The 16500-nt window shown below is 42.4% G+C and overlaps 1 protein-coding gene across 1 annotated transcript in view; it reads left to right on the top strand.

The window, feature by feature from the left end:
- Positions 1 to 12035, top strand: part of grk1a (G protein-coupled receptor kinase 1 a) — a 37377-nt gene extending 25342 nt beyond the window's left edge. Inside the window, exons 4-7 of the mRNA XM_043700241.2 lie at positions 3288 to 3371; positions 4133 to 4257; positions 7284 to 7485; positions 11740 to 12035. Of these exons, the coding sequence (XP_043556176.2) occupies positions 3288 to 3371; positions 4133 to 4257; positions 7284 to 7485; positions 11740 to 12035 (707 nt within the window). The remainder of the gene's footprint in view (positions 1 to 3287; positions 3372 to 4132; positions 4258 to 7283; positions 7486 to 11739) is intronic.
- Positions 12036 to 16500: the final 4465 nt, after the last annotated feature.

Raw genomic sequence — 16500 nt, 5'->3', positions numbered from 1 at the left:
CGAGTTAAGGGTGAAGTTTGAGTGTGGGGATTGAGTGTGGGGATTGTGTGAGGACTGAGGGTGCAGGTTGAGGGTGGAGGTTGAGTGTGGGGATTGAGTGTGGGGATTGTGTGAGGATTGAGAGTGTGGGTTGAGGGTGGAAGTTGAGCATAGTGATTGAATATGGGGATTATGTGAGGGTTGAGGGTCCGGGTTGAAGCTGGGGGTTGAAGGTGGGGTGTTGAATGTGGGTGTTGGGTGTGGAGATTGGGTGAGGGTCAAGGGTGCGGGTTAAGGGTGAAGGTTGAGTGTGGGGATTGTGTGAGGATTGAGGGTGCAGGTTGAAGGTGGGGTTGTGTGAGGATTGAGGGTGCAGGTTGAAGGTGGGGGTTGAAGGTGGGGATTGAGGATATGGGTTGAGGATGCAAGTTGAGTGTGGGGATTGAGTAGGGATTGTGTGAGGATTGAGGGTGCGGGTTGATGGTAAAAGTTGAGCGTGGGGACTGTGGGAGGGCTGAGGGTGCGGGTTGAAGGTGGGGATTGTAGGTGGCAGTTGAGGTTGGGGTTTGTGGGTGAGGATTGGTGGATCCACTGCCTCGTGGGGAAGGTCCTGCACCATGGGTCCAGTGGTGATACCAGACTGGGAGTGTGCCACACTGGGTATCAGGACATTTATATAAAGGCCATCTTTACCACCATTTCCGCCCCCCCTCCCACCCCAGATTGACCGGCCCTGGTTCCTGACTATTTCCTCTTTGCTTGCCACCAAATTCAGCCAAACCTGTCTAGTTTTCTTTTAAGGTCTCAGTCAACCTGGTGGATGTGTTGAATTTGGTGCCATGGACACCAACACAACCAACACAACCTAACAACAACACCCTTTTGAATAGATCCTGCCACGTGAAAATCAACTCAGTTATGACAAGGGGAGTCTGCAAGTCCCCACACTGGCCCCTGTTAGAGGGATGTGATGTGTCCTTAAAGGGGAGGCTGCTCTTGTGGTATTTGGCTGAGTAGAACCCATTTATCAGGCATTCAATGCCTTGTCGGTATCCAACATGATGAAGGAACTATGGGCACATCTCCCCTGAGGGTTGACTGTCCAGCATACAAAGGAGTGAAAATAGGTGGCAGGGACAAAGGCTAAAGGAAGAGTCTGGTCCTTTTTCAAAGAAAGAAATTATCTTCATGACTGTCAGATCTGACAGTCTCCGCCAATCCCAGCTCTGGCCTCAATATTCATGCGCATACCAAATGTCCAAAATGCAAATGCCCAAATCTCCACCATCCCCTTCCAAGGACACAGCTCAGATATGAGGACATTGAAGTCCCCTTGAAGACAGAAGGACAGACGGATGCCCCATTCTACAAGTAAGAATTGCCTTAGTCACCACACAAAACAAGGCACTTCATTGGTGCATTGTCAAACAATTCAGTAAAGCACATAAAGAGATATTTGGGTAATAATTAAGAGCTTGATCAAAGAGGCAGGTTAAGGAAACTCCTAAAAGAGGAAGAAGATATAGAGAGGTAGTAAGGCAGAGGGGTGTGGGCTGGAAATTTCAGAGCTTGGAGCCCAGGCCACAGAAGGCACAGCCACCAATTGTAGAGGGGTTAAAATTGGGGATGTGCAAGAAGCTGGAATTAGTTCTTAAATAAGGTAAGACAAGTGAAGAGCATCTTGAATTTATGTGATGTCCAGAAAATAAGATGTCAGCATTTCAGCCACTCAATTGGAGTTGGAAAGTGATCCCATCGAGAGGGTAGAGTGGGGGCCAGGAATGAGCTGACTGTGGTATATTTGGATGATGGATGTTGGCAGAGTGATTACAGATGAATGCCAGTGAATGTGTGAGGATACCACAGATCTTACCTTGACATCTGATCGCCTGGCAGAAGGAGCAACAAGCTGCAGCAGGTATCATGGAAGATTCAGGGGCTTGAAGTGGTTCCAGCAAGGTAGGGACAGTCAAAGCCAGGAAGGGGTTCAAAACCAAAAATGAGAATTTTAAAATCAAAACTTTGCTTGACCAAGTGCAAATGCAGGACAGTGAGCACAGGGGGTGACAATGAAATTCTACTGTCCACAATTATTTTGTGGACAGTAGAATTTCAGATAACTTCCAAGTGAAAGAGGGTAGAATGGAGGAGACCAGCTAGGAATAGGTTGGAATAGTCACGTCTTGAGGAACGAAGACAAGGATTTGAGTTGAGCTAAAGGTAGAGATTTTATTGCTGGAACAGCACAGCAGGTCAGGCAGCATCCAGGGAACAGGAGATTCGACGTTTCGGGCACAGGCCCTTCTTCAGGTGCCCGAAACGTCGAATCTCCTGTTCCCTGGATGCTGCCTGACCTGCTGTGCTGTTCCAGCAATAAAGTTTCAACTTTGATCTCCAGCATCTGCAGACCTCACTTTCTCCTAAAGGTAGAGATGGCTACTTGATGATCATCACGTATCCTCACCAACTTTTATAGATGTATCATAGAAAATGTTCTATCTGGGTACATCATGGCTTGCTATGGCAACTGCTCTGCCCATAATTGTAAGAAACTACAGAAAGTTGTGGACACAGCCCAGATGATCACGAAAGTCAATTTCCCATCCATAGGCTCCATCTACGCTTCACATTGCTGAAGAAAGGCTACCAATATTATCAAAGAACTCTCCCACCCAGGCCATACTCTCTTCCAACCTTTTCCATCAGGCAGAAAATACAGAAGTTCAAACACAGCTTCAAGAACAGCTTCTTCCCTGCTGTTATTAGATTTCTGAATAGACCTCTCTAATTTCAAATATAATGTTGATCTTGCTTTTGTGCGTATCCTGTCCAGCTGTAACCCTGTATGGTCTCGCTCTGTCTAAACACCCTATGATCTGCGTGTCCTTGTATGTTACGACCTGCCTGTACTGCTCACATAGCAAAACTTTCAACTGTACACAGGTACTTGTGACAACAATGAATCGAATCAATCAATAAATAGGAGCAGTTTGGATATATGGACAAACCCAGATAAACACATCAGGTCCAGAGGTGATAAAGGCAGGGATGAGGGTTTGGCGGGGATGAGAGTTTCAGCATTAGGTGAGCTGAGACAGAGCAGAATTGACACTTTAGTTCAATCTGCATTGAGTAGATTGTCAGTCTGCTACCTAGCTGCTCAGTCTGAACAGATCTGAAAACAACTTCCAAACTCTCATTGTGATAACGTGAGGATCCCAGCATGTAGGGAAATGTATCTTTCAATCAGGAAGAAAATTTGGCTGTGCTTTTTTTAAACAGTATTGTTGGAACTTATCATTTTTCAGGTCATGTGAGAATCTCTGATCTTGGACTTGCTGTGGAATTGAATGATGATCAAACTAAGATCAAAGGCTATGCTGGAACTCCAGGTACATCTTGTAATTTCCCTCTGTTGGAGAATGAGGTGAAGTGTGAACAGGGGAGCTAGAAGGAAAGGTGGAAGTATAGGGAGAGCAGAAGGAGAGGCAAAGGAGGCAGAGAGAGAGAAAGGAGGGAGGATGATGAAAGAGGGAAAGGGGGAGGAAGGAGTCAGAGAAGAGGGAGATGAAGGAGAGGAGGGGACAGAAAGAGATGGTGAGGTGGAGAGAGAAGGGGAAAAGAAGAGAGAGGTAGGGTGGGAGGGAGAAGTGAAGAGGGGAGCAAGAGGAAGAGGGGGGAAGAGAGAAAGCTGGGGAGGAGAGAAGAGGGGAGAGAAGAAAGCGAGAGGATGGGAGGGAGAGACGGAAAGAAGAATGAGGAAGGGAAAGAAACAGAGGGTGAGATGCAGAAGGAGGAGAGTGTAAGGAAGGACAGAATAGGAGGGGGTGAAGGAGAAAAGGGGAAGAAAAGGAATGTGGAGGTGCAGGGTTTGGAGGGGAAAGGGGGTCAGCAAAAAGTACAAGGAGATGGCTCTGAGTTAGAGAAGCAGAGGTGACATGTACCTCTACATCTGTTGATACTGGAGTGAGAGGGGATGAATGAGGTCAGAGTTTGGTGGATGTTAAGCTGTGGGATGGTTTTGAGGGTATTGAACTGTTTATTGTGCGGTTTAAGGGATGGGCAGAGTTGTCCGAGTTCCTGGAGTTTTCTGTCTTTGGTTCAGAGTTTCAGCATTGGCACTACGTAACAATGCAATCTGCTGGAATTTCAGGTTTTATGGCACCAGAGTTGCTTAAAGGTTTGGAATATGACTATTCCGTCGATTATTTCACACTGGGAGTCACATTGTATGAGATGATCGCAGCCAAGGGTCCATTCCGGTATCGAGGGGAACACGTAAGGAGATTTTAAAATATTCCTGTGTTAATCTGTTGCTTTAGGAACGCAGTCATCAAGAAACCAGAAACCTTGAGTTCAATCTGTTCACCACAGGGTTAAATGAAGTCCATGAGATAGAGCAGTGGTGAATTGAAGATGTATTTGGATTTCCATTCCAAAATTGTGATGAACTATTACAGAGTTAAGAGAGTTTCATTTGTCAGTTAGTGTGGGATCCGAATTCGTCAGGACGTTCAGAGAATTGCCATGCTCTTCTTCCAACAGTGCGATACAGCATGCTTTATTCTTGCCTGCAAGGCATTGGTGTAACATTTTCCTGAGAAGTAGTGTCTCTGACAGTGCAGAACACACCCAATAAAACACTGACAGCAGGGAATCCCAGGATTTAGTTTATTTGTTCGGAGAAAGTGGACATTGATGACGTTTGTTTGTCATCTCCAACTGCCCTTGGCAAGGTGGTGGTGACCTCCTGCCTTAACCCACTACATTCACCAATCAGCTATGAGGGGAATTCCAGGATTTGACCCAATGACACATTGAAGGAATGATGATACATTTCCAAATCAGGATGGTGAGTGGCTTGGAGGGGAACGTGCAGATGGTGCTGTTCCCATGTATTTGCTGCCCTTGTCCTTCTAGTTCGAATGGTTTTCGAAAGTGCTATCTAAGGATCTTTGATGAATTTCTGCAGTACATCTTGTAGATAATACACTGCTGCTACTGAGCGTTGGTGGTGGGGAGAGTGGATGTGGTGCCAATCAAGTGGGTTGCGTTGTCCTACATGGTGTCAAACTTCTTGGGTTTTGTTGGAGCTGTACTCATCCAGAAAGTGGGGAGTATTCCACCACACTCCTGATTTGTGCCTTATAGATAATGGACAGGCTTTGAGGAATCAGGAGATTAGCTACTTGCCACGGGATTCTTAGCCTCTGATCTGCTCTTGTAACCACTGTATTTATATGACTGGTCCAATTCAGTTTCTGGCAATGAAAGCCCCAGGATGTTGATAGTGGGGATTCAGTGACAGTGATACTAGCGAATGCCAAGAGGAGATAATTAGATTTTTCTCTCTTGTTGGAAATGGTTATTGCTTAGTGGTGTGAATGCCTGGACATTGTTTAGGTCTTGCTGCACAGGGACACAGACTGCTTCTGTGTCTGATGATTTACGAATTATGTAGTCATCGGCGAACATTCATCCCCACTTCTCAACTTATGATGGAGGGAAGATCTTTGATGAAACAGCTGAATATGATTGGGCATGGGACAGTATCCTACAGAGATGTTCCACGTCTGAAATTCTTGACCTCTGACCACCTTCCCATGTGCCAGTTCTGACTCTAACCAGCAAAGTTTACCTTGGATTTCCATTGATTCAAGATTTGCTAGGTCTTCTTGATGCCTCATTTGGTCAAATATAGCCTTGAGGTCAAGGGCTGACACTCTCAGCTCATCCCTAGAATTCAGCTCTTTGAGCCACGTTTGAACTAAGGCTGTAGTGAGGTGAGGAGCTCAGTAGCCCTAGCAGAACTCAAACAGGGCGCCACTGATCAGGTTATTGCTGAGCAAGACCGGTTTCATGGCACTATCAACAATTCTTTCCATCACTTTGCTGATGATGATCTTAAAATATGTTTCTCTTAATTAAAGTGGTAGGTGCCAAAGTGCACTTAAAGAAACAATAAATGCAGAACCCAATTTCATGTCTATGCTACAGAATGTATGATGGCAAGCATCTGAATCCAGAGTAAGTTCAGTGCAGTTTTATCATTTCAGCAACTTCTCTCTTTGTGAGTACATGACATGGTGAGCCAGAACACAGTCTACCAATGTGTATTCCAGTTGAAGACAATCTCTGTCATGACTTTGTGTTTGAAAGAATTGTTTAGATTGTTAATTGCAATACTGTAAAGAAACCTATTTCACAAACTCTATTACACACAAATCCTATAACATAGAAACACTGGTGGGCAGAAGATTAGATTAGATTAGATTAGATTACATTACATTACAGTGTGGAAACAGGCCCTTCGGCTCAACAAGTCCACACCGACCCGCCGAAGCGCAACCCACCCATACCCCTACATTTACCTCTTACCTAACACTATGGGCAATTTAGCATGGCCAATTCACCTGACCTGCACATCTTTGGACTGTGGGAGGAAACCGGAGCACCCGGAGGAAATCCACACAGACAAGGAGAGAACATGCAAACTCCACACACTAGTAAAATTCTTCAAATGGTCATAAGATGATTAGAAAATAGGAAGAGAACAAAAAGGCAAGTGTGTAATTCTGGACATTCCTAAAATCTCATGGGAATATTGCATTCAATTCTGGACTCTACTTATAATGGGGATGTTCAAATCGTGGGAGAAAGTAAGGACTGCAGATGCTGGAGATCAGAATTGAGAGTGTGATGCTGGAAAAACACAGCAGGTCAGACAGCATCCAAGGAGCAGGAGAACCGACATTTCGGACATTCTTGATAAAGCGCTATGCCTGAAATGTCAATTCTCCTGCTCCTCGGATGCTGCCTGACTTCCTGTGCTTTTCCAGCACCACACTCTCGACGATGTTAAAATCTTGGTCAGTGCTGAACGATACCAGGGGGCTTCAGTTATTGTGAGGAACTGAAGAAACTGGTGCTGATCCCCCAATTTTAGAGAAGGTTTGAGGTCCTGAATGGTTTTGACAGAGAATACATAAATTTGTTCAATGTCAGTTCAAAAGAGACAGCTTTGAGATGATTAATGAGGTGTTAAGGTAACATTAGAAACCTTATCTTTTAACACAGCATACTATTATGGTCTGCCTCAAAGGCTTGGGGAATTAGAACAGATTATAGTCTTCAAGAGTGTATGACAAATATTTGAAGGATAACAGACTATTGCACAGGGAAATGGGAAAGGAGAACAGGGCTGAGAATTATTGTCAGTTGCTCGATCAAAGAGTCAGGACAGGCATTAAGAACAGTACTGTAGGATTCCGCATTAATTTCCACCTTTTGTGCACTGTGACCAGGTTGAGAACAAAGAAGTGAAGCGACGGATTTTGAATGATCCAGTGACTTACTGCAACAAGTTTAGTGAACCGAGCAAGTTGTTTTGTGAGGCTTTGCTGGAGAAAGATCCGGAGAAGCGCCTTGGATTCAAGAATGAATGCTGTGATGAAATAAAGGCCCACGCCTTCTTCAAGAGTATCAACTGGAGAAAACTTGAAGCTGGTAAAGTATAAAAATCTACTTTATTAAAAAATGTGCTGTATTCAGAATCCATCCTGTAGATGTCAGAATGTTTCAAATTTTGTTCCGACTTCAACAGTGGTCCTTTATGAATTAGCTGAGGATAAAGTTTGTGTTTTCTTATTAAGAACACAAATACGAGTAAAAAAATCTTTGGTAGTAACATTTTTAAAAAAAAAATCCTTGGTGGCTGTAAGATGTCTGATGAGATTGTATGGGTACTGTGTGCAGTCCTGGTCATCCAGTTATAGGAAGGATATTATTAAACTGTTGAGTTCAGAAAAGATTTACTAGGATGTTGCTAGAATGGAGGCTGGGACTTTTTTCACTAGAGTGTAGGAGGTTGTGGAATGACTTTACAGAAGCTTATAAAATCATGAGGGGCACAGATAAGGTGAATAACAAAAGGTCTTTTCCTTTAGGTGTGGAGTTCAAAAATAAGCACCCTATTTTTGAGCTTTCCCACCTAAAGGAAAAGACCTTTCTTATTCACTTTATCTGTGCCCCTCAATTTTATAAGCTTCAATAAGGTCATTCCTCAACCGCCTATGCTCCAGTGAAAAAAAATCTATGAGTACTTTGAAATATCTTGCAAAGGGCACATCATGGAAAATACAACAAAATACAACTTTTCTTCACTGATCATATTGATACATCAATCTAATTCAGCATCAAGCCTAGGGGGATGGAGTCTATAAGTTATCAGTCCCTTGGCACACCATGACTGAAAAGCTTTAGATAGTAACCTTTCCCTATTGTACCTCTGCGTGGCTGCCCCAAGTTTTAGTGTGCCCCTTCACACGTATTCCTGGACCTTGGAATGTACTAGCCTACAATGCTCAGTCAAGGATGGCTCTTTACACTAGGAGACCAGCAAGTTGTGGGCAGATCAATGTGCATCTTTCAGTGAGTGGATGCTCCTCCAGGTGCAATTGGTGTTTGTCTCGTTGTTTTTCCCCTAGGAACAGCTCGCAGAGCACAGAGTCCTGCATCACAGAAAAGAAAAACCACTGCAACTCTCTCCAGACCTTCTTTGTGAAGACACATTCAAAAAAAGAGATGTGTGACAGTGGGAGGCACAGAGAATCCAGCTGTTCATGAAAGCCCTTCAGACCACCAGCCAAGCTGCTTTTGGTTGCTTCTTTGAAAGCGAGGCATTTTGTCAAATTGGTTTGAAAGTCTGCTCAGGAATAACATTAACCATCTCCTTTCCCACAAGGCTTTGAGGACATAATGTTGACCACTTTGGTGGACATGTGGTCCTTGCAGTTTTTCTGTAAAGATTTCTCCACAAGGGATGGGGATACTGCAGCAATATGGCTACAACCATCCTTTACACTGCCTGATGGGCAGAACCTTGGCATATAGTGAAATTTGCTGTTTGTGAACCAAGTACCTATACACAGTTTGACACAGCTATACACAAAGGTAACCATCAAAATGAGGGTGAAATAGGATATACTTTCCACCTTTTATTCAAGGTTTGTACATGGTGTCCCTGCAGATACAATCCATGAGTGGCACAGTGGTTAGCATTGCTGCCTCACTATGCCAGGGACGCGGATTCGATTCCAGCATCGGACAACTGTCTGCGTGGAGTTTGCACATTCTCCCTGTGTCTGCGTGGTTTTCCTCCGGGTGCTCTGGTTTCCTCCCACAATCCAAAGATGTGCAGGTGAATTGGCCATGCTAAATTGTCCAGATTTGTAGATTAGGTGCATTAATCAGTAGTAAATGTAGGGGAATGGGTCTGGGTGGGATACTCTTCAGAAGACCTGTGTGGACCAGTTCTGCCAAAATGACCTGTTTTCACATTGTGGGGATTCTCGAGTATCTCCATCCTCCAAATAAAGTAGAAGATGGTTTACATAGGCCAGTATTAAGGAAGATTGACAAGGCCTTACTATATTTTAATAAAACTAACTGAAAAAGGAAAACAATCTAACAATAAGTTAGCATCAGTATTTAACTTACTATTACTGCACCACAACCAATAATTCCATCAGCTGTTGTTACAAAGTACTGATTACATTGGCAGAATGAAACAACAGAATAGAGCCATCTTTTGTCTACAGTTTGTATTAACATAGTCATTGAACAGTTACAGAACAGGACGCCATTTGACTTGAAACCATGCTTGCCCTTCATGGAAGAGAATTGGTTACTGACGAGGAAGCAGCAAGTAGGGATAAAAGATTCCTTTTCAGCTTGCAACTTGTGACTAATGAGGTTCCACAGGGGTCAGTGCTGGAATTGCAACTGTATACAATATATATTCATGACTTGAAGGAAGGAAGGAAGCAAACATACTGTAGCTAAATGGGGAGACACAAAAATAGGTGGAAAGGCAAGTTGCGAGAGTGATACAAACAGTATAGAGGGGTTAGGCAAATGGGGTAAAGTTGTTTATTTTGGAAGGGGTAAAAAATGAACATGGAGAAAAACTACAGAAAGCTGCAAAATGCAAACAGGAAGTCAACGCAATGCTAGCCCTTATTTCAAGGGGGTCGTAGTATAAGATTGGGGAAGTTTTATTGCAACTGTGCAGGGTGCTAGTGAGACCACATCTGGAGTGCTGAAAGCAGTCTTGGTCCATTTAAGAATTTACTACATCGGAGATAACCCAGAAAAGGTTCGTACGCACGATTCCTAGTATGGAAGGGTTAACTTGTTCTTCTAAACTCAATGAATAGAGTCAGTGTCATGCCACTTAAAACCCCAAATTTTTCAGAGTAAACACTGAGAAAATGTTTCCTTCATTGGAGTATTTTACCAGAGAACATTGTCTCAGAATTACAGGGGGTGTCAATTTAAGATCGAGATGAGGAAGAGTTTCTTCTTCAGAGGATTGAGTGTCTTTGTAACTCCTTGCCACAGAGCTGTACAGGCAGTGTCCTTGTGCACATTTTTGCTTTAGGTAAGTGCTTGAATAGTACTAGAATCAAAGACAGAAAATTGGAAGTGAGGATTGTTGGATCAGCCATGATCCTATTGAATAGCACAACAGGCTCGATGGGCCAAATGGCCTACGCCTATTTCTTATGGTCTTTTGGCCAGATTCCTGCACATCCTTGTTTCGAATAATGATGGATTTTAAAAGCCTCGTTTGAGCTTGCCTCCAACACAGACAGTACTTTTCAGACCTTAACTACTCACCAAATGAATGTTTTTTCTCAAGGCACTATTGCTTCCTTTCCTAATTACCTTTAAATCTGTGCCCATTGGTTTTCAATCATTCTACAGTGGAAACAGTTTAACTCTATTACATCCAGTCCTTTTGTAATTTTTAAACACTTTGATCAGACCTCCTTGCAGTTTTCTCTACTCCAAGGAGAATCGTCCTAACTTCTCCCATCTATCTTCTAGCTGAAGGACATTGTGACAGTTGATATGGTAGGACTGAATGCGAAATGTTGACAGGAAAACATCCTATCCCAAATCATTTTAAAAAAGTTTGCTGTCAGTGTTTGGTTGATTCATGTATTTTAATAATACTCTCAAAAATATATAAAATTACAAAGGAAGAGAAATATAAATGTCTTATTGATAGAACATCTGAGAAATGTCTCCAGTAACACTCAAATTCCTTGAAATAGTTTGTTATATATGCAAACCTTAGTCAGCACCTTCCATAAATCACAACCAGTTCCATCTAGAACAATAGGGGCAGCAGATACAGGGGAACACCACTACTTGTTCTCCAAGCCACTCTCCACTCTTGACTTGGAAATATATCATCGTCCCTTCAGTGTCACTGGGTCAAAATTCTGGAGCTCCCTCCCAAATGACATTGTGGAACTACCTATAGTACATAGATGCAGCAGTTTGAAAACAACACATCACATTCTCAATGGAAAGTGGTGATGGGTAATAAATGCTAGCCCAGCCAGTGTTGCCCACATCTAATGACTGAATGAAAAAATCAATAACTATGTTTTACACAGCAAACTTCCATGGAGCAAGTAAAATAGTTTACTTTGGTGATGTGGTTGATGGAGTAGCAGTGGGCCAGAAATCTGGGAGAACTGTTTATTTTTTCAGTATCGCGTTGGAATCTTTAGTGAGTCTACAGGGTCATACATCTAATGCAAAAGCACTTGTAGCAGTGTAGTAGTGCCTCAGAGTTGCACAGGGCTTTCAGTCCAAATACTTACAAGATAAATTATAGCATAACCCAACAGAAAATTATATGTATTAACACTGCTCACTGTAAACATTTTCTATGGTCCCTTCTAGGTATACTTCCACCTCCTTTTACTCCAGACTCTAAAACAGTGTATGCAAAGGACATTCAAGATGTTGGCGCGTTCTCAACTGTGAAAGGAATTACCATTGAAGATGCAGACAAGGAGTTTTTTGATGAATTTGCAACTGGTAACATCCCTATCCCATGGCAAGAGGAGATGATTGAGACTGGTGTGTTTGATGAGCTCAATGTGTGGGGGGTTAATGGTGGATTACCAAATGACCTAAGGAGAGAATCGATTCTGGAGATGCCTCCCTCCAAATCAGGAGTCTGTTCCATTTCTTAAGTAAGGAAATAAATTGTTGCAGGCTCCACATTTTAAAGGAGTAGCATGGCTAAGATGTAAGATGAAGCATAAAGGGTAACGTTGCAATCTGCACATACTGTTGAAAACCCTACATCTATAAATATTATAGTGAGCCTCAAACATTGCTTGTGACATTGTGAGACTGTCAGATTCTAGCATTAGGCCAAGCTAACTACAGGACATCTGGGCCAATCAGGAATTGCTGGGGAAAAAAAAAATCACAAGCTACTGTCACAGCAGTTGAGATGGTTAGGAATCCCTCATCTGGTAATCCCTCTGTTTATTGCTTATTCCCTATTTTCTCATCTACAATTTACCCCTTTATTCCAACCTAACTCCACAATCTCTTGTGATTTTAGAAGGGGATCTCCTTGCCAGCTACAACCTCCTTTCCCCAGTTGGAGGCATGGCAGACTCAATTGAACCCAGCCCAGCCCAGGTTGTTAGGACCAACTGATCAGCTGAATTCTGATTGCTAAAATGGAAAAATAGCAGCATCAGCAATAAGCAAATCAGAGGATCAGACAGTCCTGACGCTGATTAAGCCCATTTCTCACTGAGGGGACTGCTTTGAAATGTGCTATATTGAAAAAGAAACTATCCTCTCTCTTCAACAACAATCCTAACTTTGAACTCTCAATCTCCTGTCATCTGTCCCTTCTCCTCTGATTGGACCTACCACCAGTTACTGAAAGGTGATGCAGCTTCATTTGACCATTATTGGTGCCATCCCTAATTTGATCCCTGTCAATTCGAAAATTGGGAACTTCCAAAATGGAATACACCAGCATGGTTATGAGATGGCAACAGCCTTACTGGAGTTGGGCAGGAATAGCTCTGCTTACATGATGCCATTCCAGAATTCCCAATGTGAATTAAGGACTTACAACCTTTAGGTTTCTACCTGCTTTACAAACTATTCGAAGCATTTCCAAGAATATGACAAATGGGAGTGCACCAGAAGGCCTATTGGGGAAACTGTCTTTTAAATAGTGAATAACTGGGAAAGATAATGGTGTATGTAGTGCCAATATCATTGAACGAACAATCCAGAGGTCAAGGCTAATTGACATGCTAGCTCAGGAAACATAAATTCAACGAATCATCAGTTGTCATAAAAAACCATTTGATTCACTAATCCTCTTCAAGGGAAGGAAAAATGCCATTCTTCCCTGGTCTGGCTGACATGCGATTCCCATACCATTTGAAATAGGTCTCTGAATAGGTCTCTCAATTCCAGAGAAAATAGGGATATGTAACAAATGTTGGCCTTGCCAGTGATGTGCACATCCCACATAAGAATAAATTTTAAAACAAACTTAGATCATTCAAACATTTCAAAAATGATCCTGATATACAAAAGCTTTGCAGGTAAATAGCCTAACATTTCAATAGACAGTTTAAAATATCTGCTTAAATTGGACAAACGTTTTAATCAATAGCCTCAATTTGGATTTAAGGTGGATACATTTTTAAATTAGGAGTCAAGGAAGATTTTGTTTTTATATACATACGCAAGACTGAAGCAATGATGCACACAATTGTTTCACTCCAAGAACTGCTTTGGGCAGAGATGGTCTGTAATCCCATTGGCAGCAGTCTGCCAAGGTGGATAATTAAACATATTGATGACATTCCTCATTTGTATCCTGTAAATTTAGAGGTTTGGGGTTTGAAATTCTGGCAAGAGAGACAGCCCTATCATCATTATCTCCCACTTGTCTAGTGAGGTGCTGACCTCCAGAGATGGATGATCTCACTACCCGTGGGATCACAGTTGGCTGCAGGAATAGAGGATTGTAATAATAATCAGGGTAACCACATTACTGAAACTAACTGATGGTAATTTGTTATATGGTGTAATGCAAGGTCATTCCATGTGCTCAGAGGGCAATGTTGTAGCTGGATGGATTTAACATAGCACTTGTATCGATTATTTCCCATTTTTAAGGTGAAAATTATTAACTTGTTGCAATGGGAAGGGTAATGAAAATCAAATATAACAATGGAAAGATTTGAAAGCTAGAGCAATGTAAATCTTTTGTATTTCGATGGAAGACAAAGAATTGATTAAAGGACCTCTTACATTCAATAAAAACTATTTTGCATGGATTATTTGCACATGGTGATTTTTCAAATTAATACAGCCTGGAGAGACTGCAAGGACCACAAAAATAATGATTCTCAGCTCAGGCTTTTGTGGTGACAGATGGAAGCATTTTCAGAGTTCACTATCACACAATTGAAATGTGAGCACTATCATTTCCTTCACATGTGCCTGGTTCAATCCTATTTTATTCCTTTTCAACATTGCTGAAAGCAGCTCAAAACAACCAAATAATGTGCAAAGCCATTTCAGAGGATAGGTAAGAGTCAGAAGTCAATCACATTGGGTCTGGAATTACATCCTTACCTGACCAGATAAGGATGGCAGTTCCATTCTCTGAAGGAAACCAATGAATGCTATTCTTTTGAACAAAAATCTGGTAGCTTCATTGTTATTATTATTACTACTATAGTTACTACAATTTTCCATTCTAGATTATTAATTACTGAAATCCTAACAATTGCCACAGTAACAATATCATGGGCACAATTCTACATCTTGTAAGGTTACACCTGTGTAAAACCTAGGTCAGATCACACAATACTATACATTGTCTAGGTCTTTAATATTATGCAAACTGGAGCTAAGTGCAAAATGAATATTTGCTGAAATGACACAGGAACTGAGTGGTTATAACCATCTGGAAGGATTAAACAGCTTGGAATTATTCGCTCTTCTAGGACATCAAATTATAGAATCAGAATCCCTATAGTGCGGAAGCAGGCAATTCGGTCCACCAAGCTCACAGCAGCCTTCTGAACAGCATCCCACCCTGACCCACACCCCTATACTACCCCTGTAATCCTGGATTTCCCATGGTTAAACCATTTATAGCCTGTACATCTCTGGACATAATGAGCAATTTAGCAGGGTCAAACCACCCAACCTGCACATCTTTGGGCTGTGGGAGGAAACCCACACAGACATGGGGATAAGGTGAAGGGTGGAAGGTATAGGGGAGATGTCAGGAGTGGGTTCTTTACCCAGAGAGTGGTGGGGGCATGGAATGCGCTGCCTGTGGGAGTGGTAGAGTCAGAATCTTTGGTGACCTTTAAGCGGCAATTGGATAGGTACATGGATGGGTGCTTAAGCTAGGACAAATGTTCGGCACAACATCGTGGGCCGAAGGGCCTGTTCTGTGCTGTATTGTTCTATGTTCTATAACGTACAAAATCCACACAGACAGTTGCCTGAGGCTGGAATCAAACCCAAGACATTGGTGCTGTGAGACAGCACTGCTAACCACCATGCTGCCAGAGCAAGGTTTAATTGGGTACAGGTAGAGATGCTCCATTGTGCGAGTCAACAGTAGGGGCCATTAAGAAAGAGCAGGCATTAATTAATCAAATGAAGTAGTAGGAGAAACTTCTTTAAGGGGTGATTAGAATATGGAACTTTCTATAATATGATTAAAAATTTAAAAAAATAGTAGAGGGGCTTTGACCATTCCTCCTTTTAATCACATTATAAAGCAAGGGACTATAACCAAGGGGCATAGAGAAACTTATTCTGTCGAGTCTGATAAGAGGGTTGGAGGATAGCAGTGCGATAAAACATATATAGAAAACATGGAGGGCCGTAACTTACAGGTCTACAGGCCAAGAGCTGGAAAGTGACATTCGATTGGATGGCTCTTTTTCTGAAGCTACAGGCACAATGGATTGCACGGCGTTTTTATATGCTGTCAAATAATTGAGGAAAAATAGGCATTTGGAGGAGGAGGATGGGAGGCAGCTCACACAGCACATGGCTGGTTGGAACAAATGGATGTACTTGTGTAATTCTGGACTACTTTTCAAAGCAACACTATACTTGTATGACAATAGCATGAGGCAAACCAGTTTAGTCACAATTGGACAGTTACAGAAAGGGGATAAAAGGGCTTTTACCTCAAGAGGGTATGAATACAAAGGGGTTAATCAAACATATGAGTCACATCAGACCACTTCATCTTTTTCAATGCATTGCTACTGGGTGAGGTCTAAGTTTCAACATGGGAGGCAAGAGGTTACAATATTAGAGAACAGTCGAAGTGGAGAAGATGCCTGAACGTTTCCTTTGCATGAGGGAGAACAAATCAAAACATAGTAAGCAATAAGCATATTCTTGAGCAAACAAAAATTTAGTTACTTGCCCCAATTCAGTTTACACGGAATGTGTGCATAGACAGGACAGATAGGGAGGTCTCTGACTGCCTGTTTTGCAGTGTGGCAAATATGCTTGGCTGGACAGGGACAATAAAGGTACAAGACCTTCATTAAAAGCACAAACCCCTAGTAGATGAAAGGAAGTTAACAAAGTTGTTTTCCAACAATCCAGTACTGCAGTGATCAGTTT

This window comes from Chiloscyllium plagiosum, unplaced genomic scaffold (genome assembly GCF_037043375.1).
Source record: "Chiloscyllium plagiosum isolate Xiang-an unplaced genomic scaffold, Cpla_swu_hap1 HiC_scaffold_12, whole genome shotgun sequence".
In the NCBI taxonomy this organism is placed as follows: domain Eukaryota; kingdom Metazoa; phylum Chordata; class Chondrichthyes; order Orectolobiformes; family Hemiscylliidae; genus Chiloscyllium; species Chiloscyllium plagiosum.
The sequence above is the reverse complement of the archived record's forward strand: the minus strand, read 5'-3'. Positions and strand labels throughout refer to the sequence as shown.